This window comes from Bactrocera neohumeralis, chromosome 5 (genome assembly GCF_024586455.1).
Source record: "Bactrocera neohumeralis isolate Rockhampton chromosome 5, APGP_CSIRO_Bneo_wtdbg2-racon-allhic-juicebox.fasta_v2, whole genome shotgun sequence".
NCBI classification, from domain to species: Eukaryota; Metazoa; Arthropoda; class Insecta; order Diptera; family Tephritidae; genus Bactrocera; species Bactrocera neohumeralis.
The window spans coordinates 40,782,081-40,805,260 of NC_065922.1; the positions used below are offsets into that span (position 1 = coordinate 40,782,081).

Consider the following 23,180-nt stretch of genomic DNA (forward strand, 5'->3'; position numbering starts at 1 on the left):
ACGCTCTCTCAATTTCATTAAGATAACCACACCCACTCCTAATATAAGGGCATGAAACCGCCCACATTTTGTAAAACCCCATATCTCAGGACCTACCTGACCGATATTGAACAATATGGTATATAATATACAGTGACATTCCTATGTCCCAGAGCGAAAACAAGCGAAATCGGAATACAACCACAGCTACTTTTTCTTTCATTTCAGGTCTAAAACTGTCAAAATCGACCCATAACTTTTCAAGCCTCAAGTTACCGGAAATAGCGGTCAATCTGTATCTCGCAGTTTATTGCAATTCTCTGTTTGATAAACGTGTGTCTGCCTAACAAAACTCTGTTGAATCGTCCTTTAGCCTTTAAATTTTAATTAACTGCACATCGTTACTGGAATATTAGATGTTCACTAAAGTTTGCTAAGATATCTTAGATATTGGCCGATATGTACGGTATAAAGCAACGGTAAGTATGACATGCGCTAATCATCCTTGCACAATGATCTCCTCACATTCAGTATCTAGGAACGTTGAGAATTTAAATTCAGAACCCAGATGCCATTCCTCGTAGGTACTACCTATGTTTCGATGTCTTCATCGGAAAAATTTGAAAAATAAGGTGTGTTATTCTTGGCAAAATGACAATTTTTCGCGAAGTCGGTAGTACCCCAATAATAATAGTTCGTAAAGGGAACTATTTGGTCACATTAAAGGAAACTCTTGTATTGTATTGTAAGATACTACATCAAAACTGAAGGTAAGAGACAGCGACTTAAAATTGAACTAGATACTTAATACACATGATCATTTTAAAAGCGATATAATATATTTCAACATTTTTTTTTTAACTACGAAAGAAGAAAAAAATTTGTGTAAATAGAAATTTTGCAAAGCAACTATGCAAATACGCGTATTAGTGCGTGCCAGCGCGTTTTAGTTTGAAGACCTACCACTTGTATAAAAGCCCGTGAGACTAAGGTTTTCATCAGCAGACGTTCATTTCTACGAACTGAATAGTTAACTTCTTTCAGAATGAAACCTTACTTTATATTATTCCTTGCCATAGCGGCCTGCCTGACATATGTACAGGCGCAGAATGATACTACAACTACTACAACCGCAGCTACTGATACCACCACTACCACAACAGCAGCTGGAGATACCACCACGACTACCGCAGCTAGTGCTACTACCACGACTACAGCAGCTGGAGATACGACCACCACCACCACCGCCTCCACCACCACAACAACAACAGCAGCGACCAATACAACTACAAAGAAGAAAGTTAAGAGAAGAAGAAGAAGAAGAACTACTCGAAGAAGAAGAAGAACTACACGAAGAAGAAGAACCACCCGAAGACTCAGGATCATTAGAAGAACAAGGCGCGCAAATGGCGGTAATGCCGTTAATGCCGGCAATGGAGGCAATAGCGGCAGACGTGTTGTCAGAAGACGTAGGATTATCCAAGGCTAAATATTTATGTCATGAATACAAAATGAACACCGAAACTAAATTGAATAAATTACAAAACTAGTTATCCAGCTGCGTAATTAATAGAACTTTAACATAAATGTGTTTCCTCCTTATTCTTATTTTGTTATAAGGATGATTCAATAGGTTTATATGTAGAAAGCTAGGATATGGACTTGACTCCACCCTAGTACACATCTAGTAATTCTCTTGAAATTCTACAATCATCATTTTTAAACATAAGAACATAAAATCAATGTCTGTACTCCTTTACATGGTAATATAAGGACAACCTTCCGTATTATATTGACATTACATTTTTGGGATGAAATAAGTGAGTAACACTCATTAATACTCGAGTTATCGGTTTGCTCTCCTCCTAGCCAATCAAAGGTTTTTTAACCGCCTAGGGTTGCCTAGCTACAAAAACAAATAGCCTCCAGTAGCTGAATTTTAAAATTATTTTATAAGACATGATTTTATAATGTTTATTTATTTCTCAATATAACTTCTCCAAACCTCGATACATTTGATCTTGAGATACTTCTATACAAAGTCGGCCTCCGTGATAGCGATAACGTCTTCATTCCACTCAAACTGTTTCAAGTTTGGAAACAAAGATACAATATGGAGAATATACCCTACACTTGGTAGTAACGAAGATATGAGCTGATTCGTTGCCATGATTGAAGCGCATTTTTTTCTTCATTAAATGGGGCCGCTTAATAGAACAGTTTATCGTTTTACTTTTCAGCTGATGGGCGATGTAGATCACAGTTTTTGTTGATACTTTGTGCTGACATGAGAGCAACAGGGTAAAATGTGCTAGGAAAATAGGGACTAAATCGGAGGACTACCGCAGAATGAGCAGCAAGTTAAATTGGGAGAATTCCACTTTAAGATAGTAACTGAGGAATAGACCCTTTCAGTGGAATATCGAGTGCTGAAAAACAGCAGATGGAATTTCTGAAGAGGCATCGGGATCAAAAACCAAACTCTCGTGATAATCACCCTCTTTAAATACATACGTACTAAATCATGAAGCGTTGGTATTAATAGATGGAGTCATGTGTAGAAGTTCATGAAAGTTAGGAAAGTTTTCTGATTGCCTTTGACTTGGGAGTAGCCAGAAACGATTTTTTACATATGGCTCAAGCAGCTCACTACTTCCGGTCTTAGACCAACCTTCAGGGTAGCTAACAAACATCCGTTTGTAGGAGGGCTAAAGTGAGAAGGGTGGTGCGTTTCACTGAAAAGCAAACAACAGCCTCGGACGAGAGACCCCCTTTTGATGACGACCCTGCAAACGCATTAAAGATTACGATTTAAGGACATGCACCTAGAATATCCGTACCCTTGGTTGTGAAGGTACTGCTGCCCAGCTGATATATGTCCTCATAAGGGTAAAAGCTGACATCATCGCAGTTCAAAAAGTGCGATGGACAGGACAAGGACTCAATCGATTAAATCCCTGTGCATTTACTACCGTGCCCATCTAAAGGAGCGCAATTTCGGTGTCCGATTCGTGGTGGGAGAGTGACTCCGTCCGAGTGCTGGCATTAACCCCGGTGGATGAACGTCTAGCCACAATTCGCATGAAAGCGAAGTTCTTAAATATATGGCTGATTGGCTCCCACGTCCCGGCGAACGCGAAGGACGATGTAACCAAGGATGCCTTCTATGAGCGCTTAGAGCGCACCTATGAGATCTGCCCCCGCCACGATGTCAAAATCATGTTTGGGGACTTTAACGCCGTAGTAGGCAAAGAAGGTATATTTGGCACAACAGTCGTAAATCGTAGATTAGAATAGAAAAATGCTTAAAGCTACTTGACTGGGATTGCAAAGCCTCCCATCAGATCGTTCATATGTGGTAGCCGTAAAACACGTCTACAGTGTTTTAGACGTGTGTACGTGTCGAGGGCCTAACATCGCCTCGGATCACTATCTTGTTGCAGCCAAGATACACACAAAACGCACATCCTCGACTTGCACTCCTGCTCTCTGAGAGCACACATCAACAACTACAACCGAAACCATTGGTTTTCGGAAAATGCAATAGAACAGCTGGTACGATGAGAAGTGCCGTGCCGCAGTGTACAGAAAATAGACTGCCTGCCTCGCCACGTTACCATCGATCACAACATGTGCGGAATGGGATAGATGCCGAGAGTTGAAGATGGAAGCGAGACGCAGACAAAAAAAGAGAGATACCGAAATACGTGATTTCGAAAAGCTTGACAAACTGACCGACAGGGGTAATACTCGAAAATTTCACGAAAAGATGTGTAGACGAATCGAATGTTTTAAGACCCGAGCACACCCTTGTGGAACCCCCAGAGGTGATCTAGTGACTGATGCCCAGAGCATCCAGAAATTATGGATGGAATACTTCTTCAGCCTGTTGAATGGCAGTGAAAGCAAAACACCAGGAGATGGTGAACCCGATTCCCCTATCGTTGACAATGGAGCAGACGTCCCTATACCGAACATGAAGAAGTTCGAATAGCAATTACCCGTCTGAAGAACAACAAAGCGGCGGGTCCAATGGATTGCCGGTCGAGCCATTTAAATACGGCATGCATCATGCATCAGCTTCTTTGTAGAATATAGTCGGATTAAAGTATGCCCGACGATTGCAATTTACGTGTGCTCTGCCCAATTCACAAAAAGTGAGACCCCACAATCTGCACCAACTACCGTTTGATAAGCCTCCTCAACGTCGCATATAAGGTTCTATCGGGAGTATTGTCAACAAACTGACTGGACCTTATCAGTGTGGAGTTGGAAAATCAACAACTAACCAGATATTCACTATGTCCAAATCTAGGAAAAGACCAGTGCAAGGAGGACCGACACACACCACCTCTTCGTCGATTTTAAAGCTGCATTTGACAACACCAAAAGGAGTTGCCTTTATGCCGCTATTTCTGAATTTGGTATCTCCGCAAAACTAGCATGGCTGTATAAACTGACGCTGAGCACTACCAAAAGCTCCGCCAGGATCGGGAAGGAACTCTCTGAACCATTCGATATCAAACGAGGATTCAGACAAGGCGACTCCCTACCGGGCGATTTCTTTAATCTACTCTTGAAGAAAATAATTCGAGTTGCAGAACTTAATAAAGAAGGTACAATCTTCTATAAGATTGTACAGCTGCTGGCATACGCCGATGATATTGATGTCTCCAGACTAGATAAAAAAGAAAAGCAAATGGGTCTGGCAGTGAACGAAGGCAAGACGAAATATCTTCTGTCATCAAACAAACAGTCGTGGCACTCGTGACTGCGTTCCCACGTCACTGTTGACAGTCATATCTTCGAAGTTTTAGATAATTTCGTCAATCTTGGAACTCGCATTAACAGTCAGCCTCGAAATCCAACGCAAAATAATTATTGCCAGTATGTGATTCTTTAGACTGAGTAGGCAATTGAGAAGTAAAGTCCTCTCTCGACGAACAAAGACTAAACTCTATAAGCCACCCATTATTCCTGTCGTACTAAATGGTGCAGAGGCTTGGACGATGACAACATCTGATGAGACGACGTTACGAGATTTCGAGAGAAATGTTCTTCCTAAGATTTATGGTCATTTGGGCATTGGCCACGGCAAATATCGCATTCGGCTGCATGAGATATACATACAACGACATTGACATAGTTAAGCGAATTAAAAGACAGCGGCTAGGTCATGTTGTCCGAATGAATGAAGACACTTCTGCTCTGAAAGTATTAGACGCAGTTCCCGCAGGTGAAACAAAGGAAAAGGAATACCTCCATTCTGTTGGAGAGGCCAGGTGGAGAAGAACTTGGCTTCGCTTGGAATCTCCAATCGGCGCCAAATAGCGAAAAGGTGCAACGACAGGCGCGCTGTTGTAAACTCGGCTATAACCCCGTAAGCGGTTTCTACGCCAATAAAGAAGAAGAAGCTGGTTATTGGTAACGGTATATTAAGGAGTCACATGAACGTACACAGTAGTAACGATTTTATAGCCCTACTGCGAAGAATTTAACATCACTTCCATCAACTCGGGAGCGTTGTAGAGCCTTTTTTTTAACTTGACTGGGTTTGATGGGTGCAATAAACAGGTCTCAATGCATCCCTCTTTCTTAATTAAGGGACTACCTACATTTGAATTTAATTAAGATTTTACACGAATATTTATATTTGAACTTTCAATTGTATTTTTCGTAGAGTGAGGTTTACATAACGTATTTAGCCTTCGATAACTACACGTCGTCTGATGACACGTCTGCCGCCATTGCCGGCATTAACGGCAGTACCGCTATTTGCGCGCCTTGTTCTTCTAATGATCCTGATTCTTCGGGTGGTTCTTCTTCTTCGTGTGGTTCTTCTTCTTCTTCTAGTAGTTCTTCTTCTTCTTCTAGTGGTTCTCCTCCGAGTAGTTGTTGTGTTCGATGCTGCTGTTGTTGTTGTGGTAGTATCACCAGCTGCTGTAGTCGTGGTAGTATCACCAGCTGCAGTTGTCGTAGTAGTATCTCCAGCTGCTGTTGTGGTAGTGGTGGTATCACTAGCTGCGGTTGTAGTAGTTGTAGTATCATTCTGCGCCTGTACATATGCCAGGCAGGCCGCTATGGCAAGGAATAATACAAAGTAAAGTTTCATTTTGAAAGAAGTTAACGATTCAACTTGTAGAAATGCTACTGCTGATCACCTGAAAGTCAAGGCCTTTTATAGTAGGTGACCAAATGTAAACGCGCTGGCACGCGCTGGTACGCATATTTGTACAGTTGCCTTGAACTAATTTTTATTTACACCAATTTGTTTACAACGGTTAAAGGCAAAAACTTGGTGCGTGTTCACATATCTGAGCATATAATTAGAAAAATGTATATGTATGTAGAGTATGCAAACATTTCATCAACTGTGCAAACGCAAGACTTTCAGTGCAAAAAACCCTAAACTTTGTAAGTTATATTTTTAAGCCCTTTGTAGGCAAACTTGTTCCAGCTTTCAAATTTCTCTTATGCAGCACCCTCGGCTTTTGCAGCTTTACGAGAGTGTCATGTTTCAGCAAGATATCATAATATTGTCGAAGACGAAGGGCGTCCAGGGCGACCGTCAACCTCAACCGACGAAGCTCACGTTCAACAAATCAAAGATTTGGTGTTGAAAAACCGTCGATTAACAATTAGAGACCTTGCTGATGAAGTTGGCATATCGAAAGGCGAATAACTCACTTTTAGCAGCTCACAAAACGACACGTATCTTAAACACTAATGAATATTTTGACATGAAATTTGACATAAATGTGACTGACAATACTACCAACCTAAAAAAAAAATAATTCTCCAAATCCTTCGACGCGCGCAGTTTAAATTCAAATTATTATTTTTTGGTCACAGGGCTTGAGCGAAGCAGAGACTACATGGAAATTCGATTAACAGCTATGTCTATCAATTTAAAACTATGAAAATTTAAAAAATATCTTATATTCTCTTGCTTATTTTTTCGAAACACTGAACTGAACTTATATACCACTCTGCGCAATATGATGCGATATTACTACATTATATTAAAATTGGAGATGTGGAATGGAAATGCCATTTCGTCATTGTAAGGGCAATATAGTTAGAACCCATTGTACTATTTGTTTTTAATATCCGCAGCATGGTGTATTAAGAAGAAGTTTGCAACACCCAGAAGGAGGCGTAAAATATTCTACAAATCATTGATTAGCGTTAAAAGTTGAGTCGATTTAGCTATGTTGGTAAGTCAGTCCGTCCGTATATACGCGAAGTAGTCCCTCATTTTTTGAGACGTCGCTCTTAAATTTTACATGTGTCTTTTTTCCCCCAAATAAGTTAATTACTTGACGGAACCGCCGATATCGGACCACTGTGGCATATAGTTGTCTTTCGAATGTTCGCTTAAGTCCCTGTAGGAAAACTTATTTTATTTGGCAAGTATCTTCGTAAAATTTAATATAGATTATTATCCAATACATCGTTATATTCTCCGAACATTCCAACTGATCGATCATAATCAAGCTAAAGTTCTTTTATACCAGTTTATGCTATAAAATAATCATTTGTCAATGATGTTATAGGTTTTGTGCTGCAGAGTTAACTTTTTTCTTCTTCAAAATATAAATTTCTTACGAGTGTTCAATGAAGAATGTATAAGAAGTAAAAGCTGGAGAAGGTTGCCGACCGATTTTTCCATACATCCATACTTAACAACAGGGAATAAAATTCGATACATAATTACCGATTTCAACTGTTTTTGAAATTTCCACTTTTTGAAGAGAATTAACAAATTCAAATTTTACTATGCATATGTGCTATATATTGTTTCAATATGTGGGCTAATACCAATACGACTAGAACTGCGATAAGTGTGTAATGAACTATGACAGAAAAATTAAATCAAACGTAGGTTTGCTATATCAAACTACCTAGCTCAACAAATATTTGATCGATTTGAATCGAATTCTCCATTTAATTGTATTGCAAATTTATGTTGTAGGTTAAATGCGCACGGAATATGAATTAACTACGCCTACACTTCTTATATGACACTATTTTGAATTCAGCCAGATTTTTTACTGTACCAGTTACCAAATATTGCGAAAGATTGACAATATCCATTTGAATATTTATGGCATTGGAATGCGAATTTTTATGCAGTTTTTCAATTTTAATAAGTCTATTTAATTATTTATTTAGTGATTTGATTGTGCAGAAGAGATAAGTATCGTGTTTCTTTCACTGAAATTTGCATTGACTTTTAGTTCAAACATTATTATTTCATCTTTTTTCATTTTGTTTTATTTTATTTTCTCTTTTTTAACTCATTTTCTTCGCTATTCACAGCTCTGTTACGCATAGTTTTTATTTGTCTAGTGCTTTTAAAACTGCTCGCTACATACATATTTTTTGAAGTGTTTGGTTTCGTACTTGGATTAACAATTAACAATATTTTTATCGCTTTTGTTTTTAGTTGTAATTATTTTATTACTATTGTGTTATTATACAAATAATATATTAGATTTTGATTTATTACTATTTTCATTTAACCTTCTTTTAATCTTTGTTGTTGTTGTTGTCTTTTTTTCTTTTTTTTTTCTTTTTTTTACTTTGTCGTGTAACTACCCCTATCGTAATATTAAAGACGAGTCAGAACGTTAAGTCTCATGATGGCTTTGTGATGGGCGTGCCCATCTTAAATGTGCAGGACTGACAGGCAGAATCTTAGATTCTATTATTGAACGTAAGGGGTTGCGTTAGTCCTGTCTAAATTGTAGATCGGTTGAAATTGATTTATTTAAAGTTGATAAGAGGGCATCTTGTAACCCCAAACGAAAGATTTGAGCACTATGAAAAATTAAATCTTTTAAGTGTCCTATGGGGTTTACTGATTCCTCCACGCCCGACCGAAAAAGTTCTTCTGATGAAGTAATACATACATAGTTCTGCTGTACATAAGAGTACTTCACTACAATTGACCTTATAATTTTTTTATCACTTTGCTCTCAAAGAGATGAAACGTCAATATCCAAAATCTCAATCCTCAAAAGCTCTACCTAACAGTAAAAAGTGTCTCACTGAACAAGTTGCTCCCCATAAAAATGTAGGAGCATCTGTTAAAAGTTTGATGATAATACCTTCTAAAAGTATATATTTATATCTAGAGTTACCAAAGATACCTCGATTGAGTACATAAAATCTTTTGTTTTGTCGCATTTAATAATTGACGGCATCCATATTCGAAAGTTTAACTTTATTTACGACAGGAGTATATATTCGTTTAAAATAGAGCTTTCTCTAGAAACCTTTAAAAAGATTTCAAGTAGCTCATCTTGGCCACCCGGGCCTCTAGTACTTGTATTTGTGCCGAAACTTAGAAATCCGACTGAGGAAAAAGTGTAAAATTTCCCAAAGTATCCACGGAGATAAAGAACTGAGTGCTAAAAATTCGCTGAGTATTTATTATCAGAATGTTCAAGGTCTAAATATCAAATGAACTGATTTGAACTTAAACAGTACTATTGTATTTACATATAATTGGATTTACGGAACTTTGCATATTTTTGGTGATGAGATCTTAAAAAGTTTTTTCAAGTATTTAGATTTGATCGACTGAACAAAATCGGGCTAGATGTTCTACTTTCCGTACATTCTTCGATTCCTTAAGAAGATATTCTCGCATCAGAGTTTATGATAAAATATTTCAGATTTCAATAATCGTTTAGGGTGATTTCAATTTATGTGCCTCATGGAAAGCTTTTGATGTTTATATTTCAACTATTTTTTGGAAAAATTCTCCGAGTTGAGTCTGAACCAAATTAATTCAATTCAGAATAGTTTTGGTATGTTTGGTTTCTTCTTCTTATTTTTATAATGGAACACAACGAATGATATTTTAGGATACTCTTTCAGATTCAATTAATGTCTCTTCAGGTGTTCCACAAGGAAGTCGTCTTGGACTGATTCTGTTCTTGTTACTTATTAACGATATCTTGTTGTCTGTTGCAAGCGGACTTTAACAATTTGGTTGCTTAGTGATTAATATGGCACTGACTCTCAAAAAATGTAAGACAATGCACTATTCTCGTAGATCTGGGTTCCCTTTCCTTATTTCAAAAAAAATTATGCTAGAGTAAGTTTTTAATGTTGATTTCGGACCCTAAGTTTAATTTTAGTCTTTGATTAAAAGCAAAAGTTAATCTTAGTTTTATTAAACGTTGATCTAAAGATTTTAGAGGTCCGTATGTTGCTCAAACACTTTTTACAACTTTGGTTAGACCTATATTGAAGTATGGCTCTATGGAACCCTAGTTATTAAATCGATTCTAACAAACTAGAGTCGGTAAAAAACCATTTTTAATTTTCGCTTTAGGAATTTCCGATGGGATTTTAGGTTAAGTCTTCCTCCATACACTAGTCGATTAAAACTTATAAATATATCTATACTCACCAGTCGTAGAGAAATGTTTAGCTTAGACCCTTACTGTTGAAATCTTGTATATACAATTTTGAGCTTAACGAACCATTCCATCTATGTGCCATAATTTTAATTCTCATTTCTGCAAATTTGTTTAATCTGATTCACATTTCGAAATTAAAAAGGCAAAAATGCTTTATCCCAATAAATAAAATCGTAAGAATTCTTTATAATGTATTTTAAACCTTACATAGTTGTTGAATTTATTGTTTCTGTAGTTAAGCAGTTTAGATCTCGACGCTTAAAAACTCTCTCGCCTTCCATCTTAACGTAGATACCGCTTACGCGATTATAGCCGAGTTAACAACAGCGCGCTAGTCGTTTCTTCTTTTCGCTGCGTGGCGCCAATTGGATATTCCATCGCCTTCCATCACATAGAGATAATCGAGACAGATATAGAAATCCGTGTTGAATGCATGCCTGTGTAAGCAATACTGAAGCAATAATTGAGATATCGTCGTGAAGTTTGGCGAAATCAGACCATAGCCACGGCCCCAAAATGTCTTTAAACGTTGTAAAAACGGGCGAAATCCAATAGGGGCATTGGATGAAAACTTTGTACAAATTGTGCCTTGCGAAATATATTTGAAATCGGGCAACGTCAGTGGCTATCCTGTCATTATTACAAAAAATTTCGGTCAGCCTTTTTCAGGTAGAATTTACACTACATATGTATGTATATCGGTTAATTTGTGAGTTGTCTTAACCGTATTTCTATGCTAATTATCCGTCCTTATGGCGATAGCAGTTATAATCGGGTCAATACTTACGCTAGGTCCCATATGCCTAACATACGTAGTTATAAACATTTCTAGTATTCCGAGTTTCTAGTTGACTCTAAGCTGTTTATTAGGGTAATTTTTTCATTTTTCTTTTTAGGAACATTTAATAATTTCACCTATAGCAGATTTTGATAGAAAGCGGTATAAACCATAAACCCAATGAGACGATATTCGCGCCCCAATAGCTTTTCCCCTTATTTACTCAATATTTTTCGCCCCTCGGTTCAGTTTACTATCTGTATATCTCATGCATCTTAATTAAATCAAGCGATAATATATCGGACTAAGTAATTATATGACCTATACTTTTAATTAGATACCGAATATATTTTTGATACATTCATAATGCCACCAAATTATGAATACGGAATTCTTGGGAAACATTTTTTCAAAATCAATTTTGAGAACCCCTGAAAATATGCCCTCGCCTTTTTCTTTGATAACTGTACGGTTACACCCGAACTCAGCTCTTCCCATATTTAAGATGGCTTTGTTGATATGATACACACACAACTCTGCTTGTTTGAGTACATATGTATGTATGTGTAAGTATTGTCTTTGTTAAGTCCTTGCAAATAATTTTACTGAACCAACAAAGCTGTAATACACTTGTAAAACAACTTGCGACCGGTTGAAATAAACCAACCCCACAAATTGTTTAACAGATGTTTTACTGAGAACTTTACTCTGAGTGTATCATTATTGATTTCGTTGTAAGTTCTCTATACAATAATTCACCACTGGTTAGGAGAGAGCAATGAGAGAAACACACCCCTCAAAATAAATTCAGAACTCGCGTGTTACTCGTACGAAGCAGAAGTCATCATGAAGTACATTTTGTGGAAAATATATATACATTTGCAATTTGTTTAATAAGCTGAAATATTAACAGATTGGTCAACCTAGAACAGGGGAGAAAAAATTGTTTAATTATTAATCATTTAATATTTAAATCAAAGTGTGTTACTCCGACATTGTTTGTGTGTTTTGAGCATTATATTTTACCAAAAATTGTGTTAGAAAAATTAATTACAATGGATATACCATTATCGATGTTGTTGTTGCTCAGCCTTGTATTTACCGTCATAGGAGGTGTTTTAGTTCTTTTGTTGCAATATTATCTTTATTTACGATTTTCTGTACTACCTGAAGAGAGTGCGGAACAAAAGGATATCAACACGAAATACTCGCTGCCAACGGTAAGTGAAAAAACCACAAAACTCAAAAAGTAAACATAAATATTGTCGCACTTGCATCTACAATATTATTGAACATTTCAGACAATTCAGCAAACTGCACATGCCATAAATCTATCGCCGCCTACATCTTCGTTGCCCGGACACACGCATACTGTAGGTGCTGCCGAAGCAGCTCCATTAATGTCAATTAACTTTGTGATGCAATTCCTTTTCCATGAACTGAAAAACTCCAGTCGCGTGCGGAAATGGTTCTACCGCAAATTGTCGTTAGAGCTTGATGAACTATTGGCCAAAACTACAACCGGCAAATTGTTTGATAAGTTGACGGTGAGTTCACAGCAATCATTACCTTACAAAAAAAGAAAAACAAAAACCATACAACACTAATTTGCTTTCTTCGAAATCTTTGTCAGCATTGGTATTTTTTTAATTCGTTTCAGTGCTTTGACGAGTTTGGTTAAGGTTAAAGACCCATATGAAGACCCTTTAAATTTAATTTTCTGTTTAATAAAATATAATGAAATTATCGCACACTTGCTGTTGTTAAATCTTTTCTAATCATATTTCGTCCCATTTTTAAAAGTCTCCAGCTATTTCAGATGGTGAAAATGCGCTCTTTCATTTAATAAAATTCCAGCAGCTTTTAAAAAATATAAATAAACAATTTTTGAGTCTCTAAAGTAAACTTTTTAAAAGCCTTTTGACCGTAAACCCATTTTTTTGACATCTACCATATGTTGTTAATATACGAGGATCAACTTATCTTCTGAACTAGAAAGCATTTCTGTTATAAACCACTCAACATTTATAACAATTACAAAAAATATCTATTTTTAAACCAATCTAACTATTATCTATAAAACGAATATCGTATAAGAAATTTAAACGCTATGGCTTATATAGCATTAACATCTTTCGATACGATGTTATTCGGGTATAGTCGATGTGACTTATTTTCTAGTTTTTCTTAAAACAAACAAAGCAAAAGCACTGAAGTTCACTTTAATGAAAGCAAGTTTATTTTTAGATAAAAGAACTGGAGCTTGGTGATCAATTTCCTGAGATTAGAACATTACGCGTACACAGCATTGAACTGAACGATACCGGCGATCGTATTGAGAATCTCGATATATTACTTGAAATTCATTATACCGGAAATTTTCGAACATCCATCGATGCCGATATGGTACTAGGTAAAAAGGGATCCCTCACCTTAATCGGTAATTTACATACTACAATATATATCTTTGTTCGACTAATTAGTAATTACAACTATTTTAGTAAAACAATTGTCTGGCTTGGCGCGACTACAATTTACCCGTGAGCCGTACACGCACTGGTCGCTGAGCTTTCTGGGTGATCCAGAACTTGATTTGGCGATCGAATCCAAATATCAGGGTCGTCAAATGCAATCGAACATCACCAGTCTGATTTCTAACCAAATACGGAAAGCGGTGCGACGCAAGCACACGCTTCCAAATTATAAACTACGTTATAAGCCATTTTTCCACAAAACACCAGAGGAAGATGCTGATGGAGACATACAACCGAATGGGACACTAGAGGTTAAAATGTCCGAAATATCGCGACTCATGTGTCCGGAAGTTGTAACAGAGGTCTACTGTACACTGACTTTAGCCTCGCTCGCATTTGTCGAGATACGTCAGAAAGATAATCGCAATGTAATAGTTTTGATTGACATTGAAATACATAAGGCAAAGAATCAACAGATCGGCATACTATTTAAGCAAAATACTGAGCAATGCGTGGAAATTGAAGCAGTTTTGCCCAACACTCCCGCATGCAAATCCGACCTACGTCCAGGTGACATGTTAATTGCAATTGAAGGCAAACGAGTGCAGTCTATCCAACAAGTGGCGAAGATATTCAAAAGTTTGCAAACTTCAGCCTACCGCTTGCGTATCGAGCGTGTTATTCCCGGTATCATAAGAAATGATGCAATTTTGGAGGATCTCGAATTATATGAAGATTTGGGCGATGCCCATACAGGCTATAGTGTGTGCAAGACTCCAACTGAGACCAATGAGTTGGGCGGTAGACAAGCATCTATCCGTCAAATTACAGGTGACAAAGGTTCTTCCAGCGAGTCTAGCCTTGGTAATACTCCAACTAATTCACCAAAGAAAAGTAAACTTATAACGAAAGCATTGAAAAAGACCATCAGCCGTGAGCTCAATGAGCAGAACAAGGATAAAGATGAAGAACTTAAGAACTTGAAAGGCAAACAGTCATTAAAAACGGAGGATAAGACGAAGGGTTCGCCAAAGGTTTTGATTGACACCGTAGGTGAAGTGGAGCATTATTATCAGCACTCAACCGTAGATCGCAGCATAAATCGTCTGATACATATGGATGATTTGAGCTGCTTCAAATTGGAAGCAAAGTCGCGTTATCTGAATGTGGGCGTGTATTCAAAAAGTGCTGGCGACGGTATATTATTGGGCTTTGTAAACATACCAGTGGGTCAGATTTTAGCTGAGTGTTGCGAAACAAGTTTGGTGCAGTGCTGGAAGAAATATGAACTAAGTCCACCAATTCCACAAGATTTGTGAGCGATATTTTTGTGAAAACTCAAAACTATTTAATACAAATTAATTTATCACTTTTTCGCAGGAAGACGCATAAGCTTTCCAGCCAATCTGGTTTTATACCTGATTTGTGTTTTGGCGATGTGCTTTTGGCTTTTACCTGGGAAGGTAACCCAAATCTGCAACCCAGCGAGCCACCAACCAAACAAGTTTACAAGTCTAAGAGCAAGTAAGTGAGACTCATCTTAATTTAAATTTAAGCTTTTGTTCAATGAGTTATTCTTTTCTAAGAAATAACGCTGATGAAAAAGTTGATAACGATAGTGGTGTTTTTGACACAAATTCGTTGCGGACCACGCCAAGTTCCAGTTCACTTACATCGACTAACCAAACGACTTCGAATCAGTTGCGTTCGCACAGCTTTGTGCGCACCCACTTTCAACGTGCAACTCAGTGCGATTTTTGTGGCAAAAAAATTTGGCTGAAAGATGCGGTCCAATGCAGTGAGTGCGCCATGTGTTGCCACAAGAAATGTATAACGAAATGCCAGAATGCGACAGTTTGTGGTCCTGTTGATTGCTCCAATGTGCTGCGACAACCGTCCATCACTAGCACAACTCCAGAGTTCACTGTTACCGATGCAGACACTTGCGACGCTTCTGAAGGTGAAGAGGCCATGCCGTCAATATCAGGCGAAGAGACGGCAGAAGCAGTTTCCATTAAATCGCCACCAACGCCAGTCCTTGAGGTTCATCGTTCAAGTCTGACAGGTCTATTAGCACAAGGAATAAAGCGGGTCAATTCGGCGAATAATCTCGCCATACCTGGCATTGTGTCCTCATTGGCTGGTAGTAGTGGTGGTGGATCAAGTGCTAATTTAGCCACAATGGCGAAAAGCTTGCCGCCCAGTCCACAAAGATCGCCATCTCGGTGAGTAGAACAAATACTATGTTTGGGTATTCACGAAATTTCGAGTCCTTTAATCAAAGTACTCAAACTGAGAATTTCGGATAACTACTTTAACTGCACTTACAAATAAGTAAATTGAATATTTCACAGATTTTTATATTAAAAATACTTACATATAATTTTAGCAAATCCTCGCTGGTTTGTAGTCCTTTTACTACATTCGATGTGGTTACAAAACATTTGGAAGCTATACCATCAGAAGTAACAGCTTTGAGCATCGAACAGATCAACTCAATTAGTGAGCCAATAATCGGCATCCTTAAAGATGAAGACGTCATGACTTTAGCTAAAAATGCCAGCAAGAATCTTTACAGCGAATTGCCAGCTTCTGAACGCATTGAACAAATCAACTCGCTGGTGAGCTCAGTAGCATTCATTTTATAACTAAGTCTAAATTTTGGACTCTTATCTAAAATGTTCGCTTGTGACAGCAGTAAGTTATATTATATATTGTGACAAAAAGTACCCCGAAATCATAATTTAAATTCCCCGGGTAAATGATGACTGTCCTTAGTTACTATGACAAATATGAGCGCGATCTGTCAACCAGTTAGTTTTCAGCAGCTGTTTAAGTCGGTACACCTCAGTATAAAATTAACGAAGAAAGAATTTGTCTCAAACTTTAGATTTCTAACGAAATTTCGTATGAGCAATCATTGCGAATGTTAGAGAAGGCTTACGGTGATTCAGTTTTATCAAAAATACAAGCCTACGAGTGGTACAAAGACTTTAAGGACGGTCGAGAAATCGTTGAAGGCATGCCTCGTTCTGGACGACCTTCGACCGCTTCAACTAATGAAAATATTTAAAAACTTAAGGATATTGTGAAAATCATCAGGCAAGTTTTAGAGAGATGGCAAAGGAGCTCGACATCTCTAGAGAGTCCGTTCGAATGATTATGATTTTTTTTTTAAAGAGTACCGTAAATAGGTCTCTTTGGACAAGCTTGAACGTGCGATTCCCGATCGCACACTCATGGAGAGCATTATAACTGCCGATGATACATGGGTTTATGAGTTCGGCATGCAAAAAAGGCAACAATCATCGGAATGTAGGAAAAAAATAAGCAGAAACCAAAAAAAATTACGATAAAGCAGCTAAAAAATCATAGTGATGCTCATTGTTTTTACGATATTCGTGGTTTGGTGCATCATGAATTTGTTCCGATGGGACAGACGGTCAATAAGAAGTTCTATTTGGGCGTTTGCGTTTGAGAACATCCGTGGAAAACCGGCGGAATTGTGGAAGAATAATTAATGGATTTTACACGATGATAATGCACCAGAGCATCGAACCACGACTGTGACCGAATTTAAAGATAAAAAAGCAATGAATAACATTCGTATTAACCAGATTTGTTTCCGAGAGATTATTTTATGTTCCCCAAACGGAGATTGCCGCTCAGTTGCCGTTTCGTTTTTAGTCGATCAAAGAGATAGAACGAAATTCGCACATAGAGCTGAAGGCCATCCGAAAAATGCTTATGGAAAGTGTTTCGAGGACTGGAAAAATCGTTGGGATAAGTGTATTACATCTGGAGATTTCTTTGGAGGCGACAAAATAAATATTGATAAATAGTTAAATAATTTTCATTTTATTTACGACTTCCGGGTCCTTATTTGTCACAATGTATATGAATGATGCGAATTATATATGTATCTCGCTTTTCCGAGTTTCCTTTGCGCTGTTAGATTAACTGTTTTCTGAAAACAAAAGTACTAATTGTACAATACTAACTTCTTTCATTCGCATGTAGCTTAGCAAACTACGGTTGGCTTTAGACAGCGAAACGGCTCTTTATTCTAGCTTGGCATCTGGCGACACATCGAAGCGGGATAACATTGACGCGAGTAGTGCAACACTGGGAAAATCGGAGGACCGTGTCCAAGCGCTCAGTGTAATCATGTTATATCTGTGTACTGGGCTTCAACATGCCCAGGGTTTCGAACTACGTTGAAAAGAATCAAAATTTTACTTATACAAAACAAAAATAAAATTAGAATAAGTGTAGAAAATTTTTGGGAACTCATAGAAATGTTGACCTGAAGGCTGAAGTATTAATAGTGGAATTTTAATGTAGCGCTAAAATATAATACCCCCAATTAAACTTTTCGACAGTTTAAAATAGCAAAATATATGGATATATACTCATATATATTTTATGTCTGTACAAGAACGTCTTTCAACGCATGTTCTACCTAAATCTCACGTTCATGGACATGTAATGTAGTTTGAACGACCTAACCGTTTTTTATGAGTAAAAGTTGTTTAAATATCAGAAAATTTTTAATATACTTATTTACATATATGTACATACATATGTGTATGCAGGTATAAAAATCGAACTTGGCCAGAATGTCTGTACACACTTATTTATTCGTATGTAGTCGCAATTATTGTATGTAGAAGCTGCTATATTTCGATGTAACATAACTTAAGTCTGCTTTTTATAAGATAATACTGTATTTTTATCATATGCGACACTTTTACTGCTCCGCCCCATACAAGTGTTAATATTAACTCTCCAATTCAATTGATCACGTCTATCAAACGCGCCTAAAAAATGCTTTTACTCTAAATATTTTTAAGCGCAATTTTGTATTATTTCCTACATCCCCTCATTTACTCCGCAAAATTCATTCTGAATGTCAACCCTGGAAAGCGCTTTATACTCCTTGAACTATACGGACAAAAGCTAGAAACCTGTTGCTTAAGCTCTTGATCCTTGGGAAATTACTACAGATATGCAAGATTTGATTGGCAATTTCAGGCAATTCCTTGAAGTTTTACATATACTCGTATGTTTTTCAGTAACATTCAATTCAGTAAAACAAAAACAAAATAAGTAAGGAAGCGCGAAGTTCGGGTGCAACCGAACATTTTATACTTTTGCAACTTTCAAGATTCAAAGCCAAAAGTTATAAAAACGGAAATCATTACACATAGTATGTTGTAAATGGCAGTTAGTGGTGGTAGCCCACCCGATTTTATCTATTTTTGCAAATACTAATAAAATGTTCCCTGAGATTCACTAAGGTACCTCACATACAATCGCCAGACAGAGTAAAGTCACCAGGATGTAATATGATTGTTATATGGTGACATGCGCTAAAGGCAATTTCATAGTCATGAAAATGGAAAGGACAGTAAAACAGGCAAAGAAATCTCTAAAGTCAGTTCTATGAGCATTTGATATTCACTTGCTGATAGCTTGCATAATGTGAAATTTTGATTTCTGTAACCAAAGAGCGTTAATGAGTTCTTTAAGTGAAAGGTGTAGGTGTAGGTAATTTACTATCGCCTAAAAGTATGCATTTAAGGTGCGTTGTAGAGTTTATATTATGCTTGTAGTCTCCAAAAAAGCTATTTAAGCTTGAAACAAGTTCCATAACTGCTTGTTTGTTTATTTTTTTCATGAACAAAAAACTTTAATATTGTCAATTAAATAATCTGCAATTTTATCGAAATAGAAACATGGCGATGCAAAGTAAATATCTGAGGTATACATCTTGTCGCATTGCCAACAGTAAAAAGTTTTATTTTCGCATTTTTACATTAACACCAAAAAATAAATATCAACGCTTCTTAAAACGCTGTTTTTGCTTAATAGCCTCTGCGGCTCTATTTAAATGCATTTTTATTTGTGTGTATGCATTACCAGGTATTGCTAACTATAAACAGTAAAATGAACAATAAGAGAGAGTTGTGTTTTTATTCAGTATTTACGAATAAGATATCTAAAAACTATATAGGTTACTAATAAAGTTCTGCGGAAACATAATAACTGCATTGTTAAAGGGCACATGTTTTACTTTATTGTTAAATTTTAAAGACTTGTCAGCTTATAAACGATTTTTAACAAAAATAAATATTATTGCTAGATTGTCAATATTCACGTCTCTGTTACTTTATAGTTATTACATGCCTTGACTTAAGGGGTAAGATGTGTTTCAAAGGCTAAAAAAGGTATATTTGCTACTTTTTTATTTATATAATAAATATTTAATTTAATACTTATGTAAATAGTATTTTGTGGAATTTTTATTCAAAAAATCCGAAAAATCAGCTTCCTTTAACGTCTCAAAAAATGTTCTTGTTCTTGACTAGACGAAGTCATTTCAAAGATTTGTACGATATTTCAACAAAATATTTTCATAACTTCGAGAAACCATGATCACCGACATACAAAATTTAGTTTTGAGATAAACGCGTTTAAGTGCAAAACAATGCACTGACGTGGCCCGATAAGCGGAACTTCCGAAAGATCTATCTCTTTGAATTTAAATTGCACTATTTAATAAGACAAAAAATATCGGGATTTTTGAAGCTTGCAGACTTTAGGGGTTACATGGTTTTCATCGGATAAAAAACAGCATTTTTTCAACAATTTCTTTCTCATACAAAAATTAAATATTTAATTAGATTTTTTATTGTTACAAACATACACTATTAACAAAGAAATTCCTAAATATTTGAAAAAAAAATATTTTAAGCTCGGACGCCATATCCGGTGACCACTCGGAAATTTTCATTTTAACGAAAAAATGAGAATTTCAGTAAAATAATAAAAAATAATTGTAATCGAATAGAAAATGCTTCGTCCAAGTCTTTAAGTATTATATCTCAAAGACCTGTGTAAAATTTCATGAAGATCGAATAAAAAAATTAGATTTTTTGAAACCGCTAAACCCATGTAACCCCTTGAGCTTACGAAATTTTCAGCAAATTTAGGGACAAACAAACATTGGACCAAATTTTCGTTGCAATTCTTTGCGGTAGCGAGTCACAAATGTTTGTGTGTATTCCCATTCCCACACACATACATTTTCCGGTGAATTTGGACTGCGGTCATGCAGAGTGCACAAATGAAAATTCATTTGCAAATAAAAATAATTACTAGCAAATTAAAAATAAAAATCGCAACATGTGCACAAAAACACGAATGACCGAGTCATGGCATGATGGAAATATTATTTTTGCTCTATATATGTATATATGTACTCATATTTATAGGTAAAATTTACGCCGTAAGTGGAAAATCAGTCGCACTTTCAGAAAAGCCTTGCGGGCAGCGCAAATTTATATATGAACATATGTATGCATCTGTATATGTGTGTATATTGTATATTGGGCAGTTTGCCAGCATTTCGGTTTCTTTGTAAGTTCTTAAATATTTCCGCAGATGAAGCTGTCACAAAGTGCAATGGAACAATGGAGAAAAGTTCAATAAATCCTTGGAAAAATGACGACTCTAAAGTAGAGCGGTAGTGTACCGACGCAATGCGTTTACATTCTTTATAATTAATATAAAATATTGATATTATATCTAATTAATATGAAGAATTAGTCTATATAAGACATATTCAGAGCATATTGCTTCATCCAATAAAAATGTTTTCCTTAAAGACAGACTTATCGTTAACTAATAAAAGCAAATAATTGTTTATGTACTAATTTCTCTAGTGGCATTTTACTATATGCACTAAAACACTCGTACGATTACCTAAAATTAGCCCTTCAACAAAACTTCATTTACTTGCCAATTCCTCAATCTAAATTTAGTTTGATTCATTGACATTAACGCACTATTAAGTAATTAAGAGTTTGTATAAGCTGAAATATTCTGAGAACATTGCTAAATTTAAAAAAAAATACTGTTTACGAAGGAGAATACACGAAATTTAAAGGCTTTTTATTTGAAGGCAATAAGCTAAATAATAAGCTACCATTTGTCATATGTTAGTAGGCTCTAAAAAAAAAAATTAAATAAAATAAATTCGATTTATGTTATACAATTTATGGCATACAAATATGTTTGTTCAACTAGTTCAAACATTCACAACACTTAATTAAGTCTACTTTTCGGTTGACCCAATTCCACCCCATACAAAAAGTAACGGCAAAGGCATGGTCATAAACGAAACGACCTGCAACGTTTCATGGTAATTGTTAACAATTATTCTTTATTCATTCATTAAAACACGAATAATTATTTTTGAGTTTTCACAAACGCAAAATTACCGAAATGAAACTTTTGTAATCAATACTTCACTTGCAACATTCTTATACATAACACATAACGGATTTTGTTTCATAATTATACTCGATAATTTTTTTTCTTCTGCAATATGGACTTTTTCAAGCGGTAGCGGAAGTAGTCGAGTGAATTAAAGATCTGCTTCTCTGCTTGAGAAATTGGAAATAGAAATATGTTCTATGATTATCCAACGGGCTTTTTTGCCCGTCTTCACATAGATTTGAGGCTCAGAGTCTATCAAAAGTCCAAAACTCAATTAAGGCCCATGACACAATACAAGAGTTTTAAGCTTCCACATCTGAAATACTTTGAAACTAAATTTATGGCTTTTTGGTATAGCTGATGAGTTTGAAGATAGGAGCATTTGCTCTACTTAATCACTTTCGGGTATTGCTATTTATTAACTGCGACTTTCATGGTCTGGAATAAGGTAATGAATTTCGGTTAAAAAAGTTGAAAATCGCAATTGCACTGCAAGCGAGCGCTTCTCCGCCTATAAGAATCGAAGAAAATGCGTAATAAGAGTAGTGTGTACATACATCCATAAAAACAATTCGTTGACTCGTGATTGCTACTTTTTTATTTGGACAGTATTCTTTTAAGTTTTGTTTTACAAATTATTTCGGTTTTGTTTTGATTTTCGTTCGATGCTCCTTCTTTACAACTTGTACGTACATATGTACATAATGGTATTTAAACATATACATATATACATAAAACTACACAAAGCCAAATGTTTATAAATAAATGGGTTAATACGCACTATGAAATACAGTAATCACCCGTTTAAATGAACATTTCTATTGTTGGGCCGATAGCAAGCGTTCTTCGACTATCGTTATCAGTGTCATAAATACTTTCAAAGCAGATTTATTGAAAAACGTATTTCATGTATGTAACTCTAGATTATTTTTTCTAATTGTCATATAAAAAGTTGCGGTCATTTTCAGCTATAAAATTTGCTTTTATACAGAAAGGTAAAGAAACAAAAAACAATTCATAAATTATTGGTATTCTAATTACTAATAGAAAATTAAGACTTTTTAATAGTGTTACTCTCTTTTAAACTTTGTGACTAGTTGATCAAAAATGTTAATACATTGAAAAATAGACTCAAGATCAGCTAATTTTTAACTAAAGTACTATAGACCGTAATAAGGTGAATTGTCAATTGAATATGAAAAATAAAACAAAGTCAAAACTAAGGATCAT

General features: G+C 36.1%; 1 protein-coding gene across 1 annotated transcript; it reads left to right on the plus strand.

The window, feature by feature from the left end:
- The first annotated feature begins 12,019 nt into the window (after nucleotides 1-12,019).
- LOC126759964 (PDZ domain-containing protein 8) lies at nucleotides 12,020-19,822 on the plus strand. The gene is made up of 8 exons (XM_050475254.1): nucleotides 12,020-12,413; nucleotides 12,495-12,740; nucleotides 13,441-13,633; nucleotides 13,695-14,982; nucleotides 15,048-15,191; nucleotides 15,254-15,892; nucleotides 16,057-16,288; nucleotides 17,688-19,822. Exons 1-8 carry the CDS (start codon nucleotides 12,249-12,251, stop codon nucleotides 17,886-17,888), a joined length of 3,108 nt encoding a protein of 1,035 aa, XP_050331211.1. The 5' UTR covers nucleotides 12,020-12,248; the 3' UTR covers nucleotides 17,889-19,822.
- Nucleotides 19,823-23,180: the final 3,358 nt, after the last annotated feature.

Coding starts and splice junctions, on each gene's coding strand:
- LOC126759964 (XM_050475254.1), top strand. CDS start 12,249: ATGGATATACCATTATCGATGTTGTTGTTGCTCAGCCTTGTATTTACC. Junction 15,893..16,056: donor CCACAAAGATCGCCATCTCG/GTGAGTAGAACA, acceptor ATATAATTTTAG/CAAATCCTCGCTGGTTTGTA. Junction 16,289..17,687: donor TTGAACAAATCAACTCGCTG/GTGAGCTCAGTA, acceptor ATTCGCATGTAG/CTTAGCAAACTACGGTTGGC.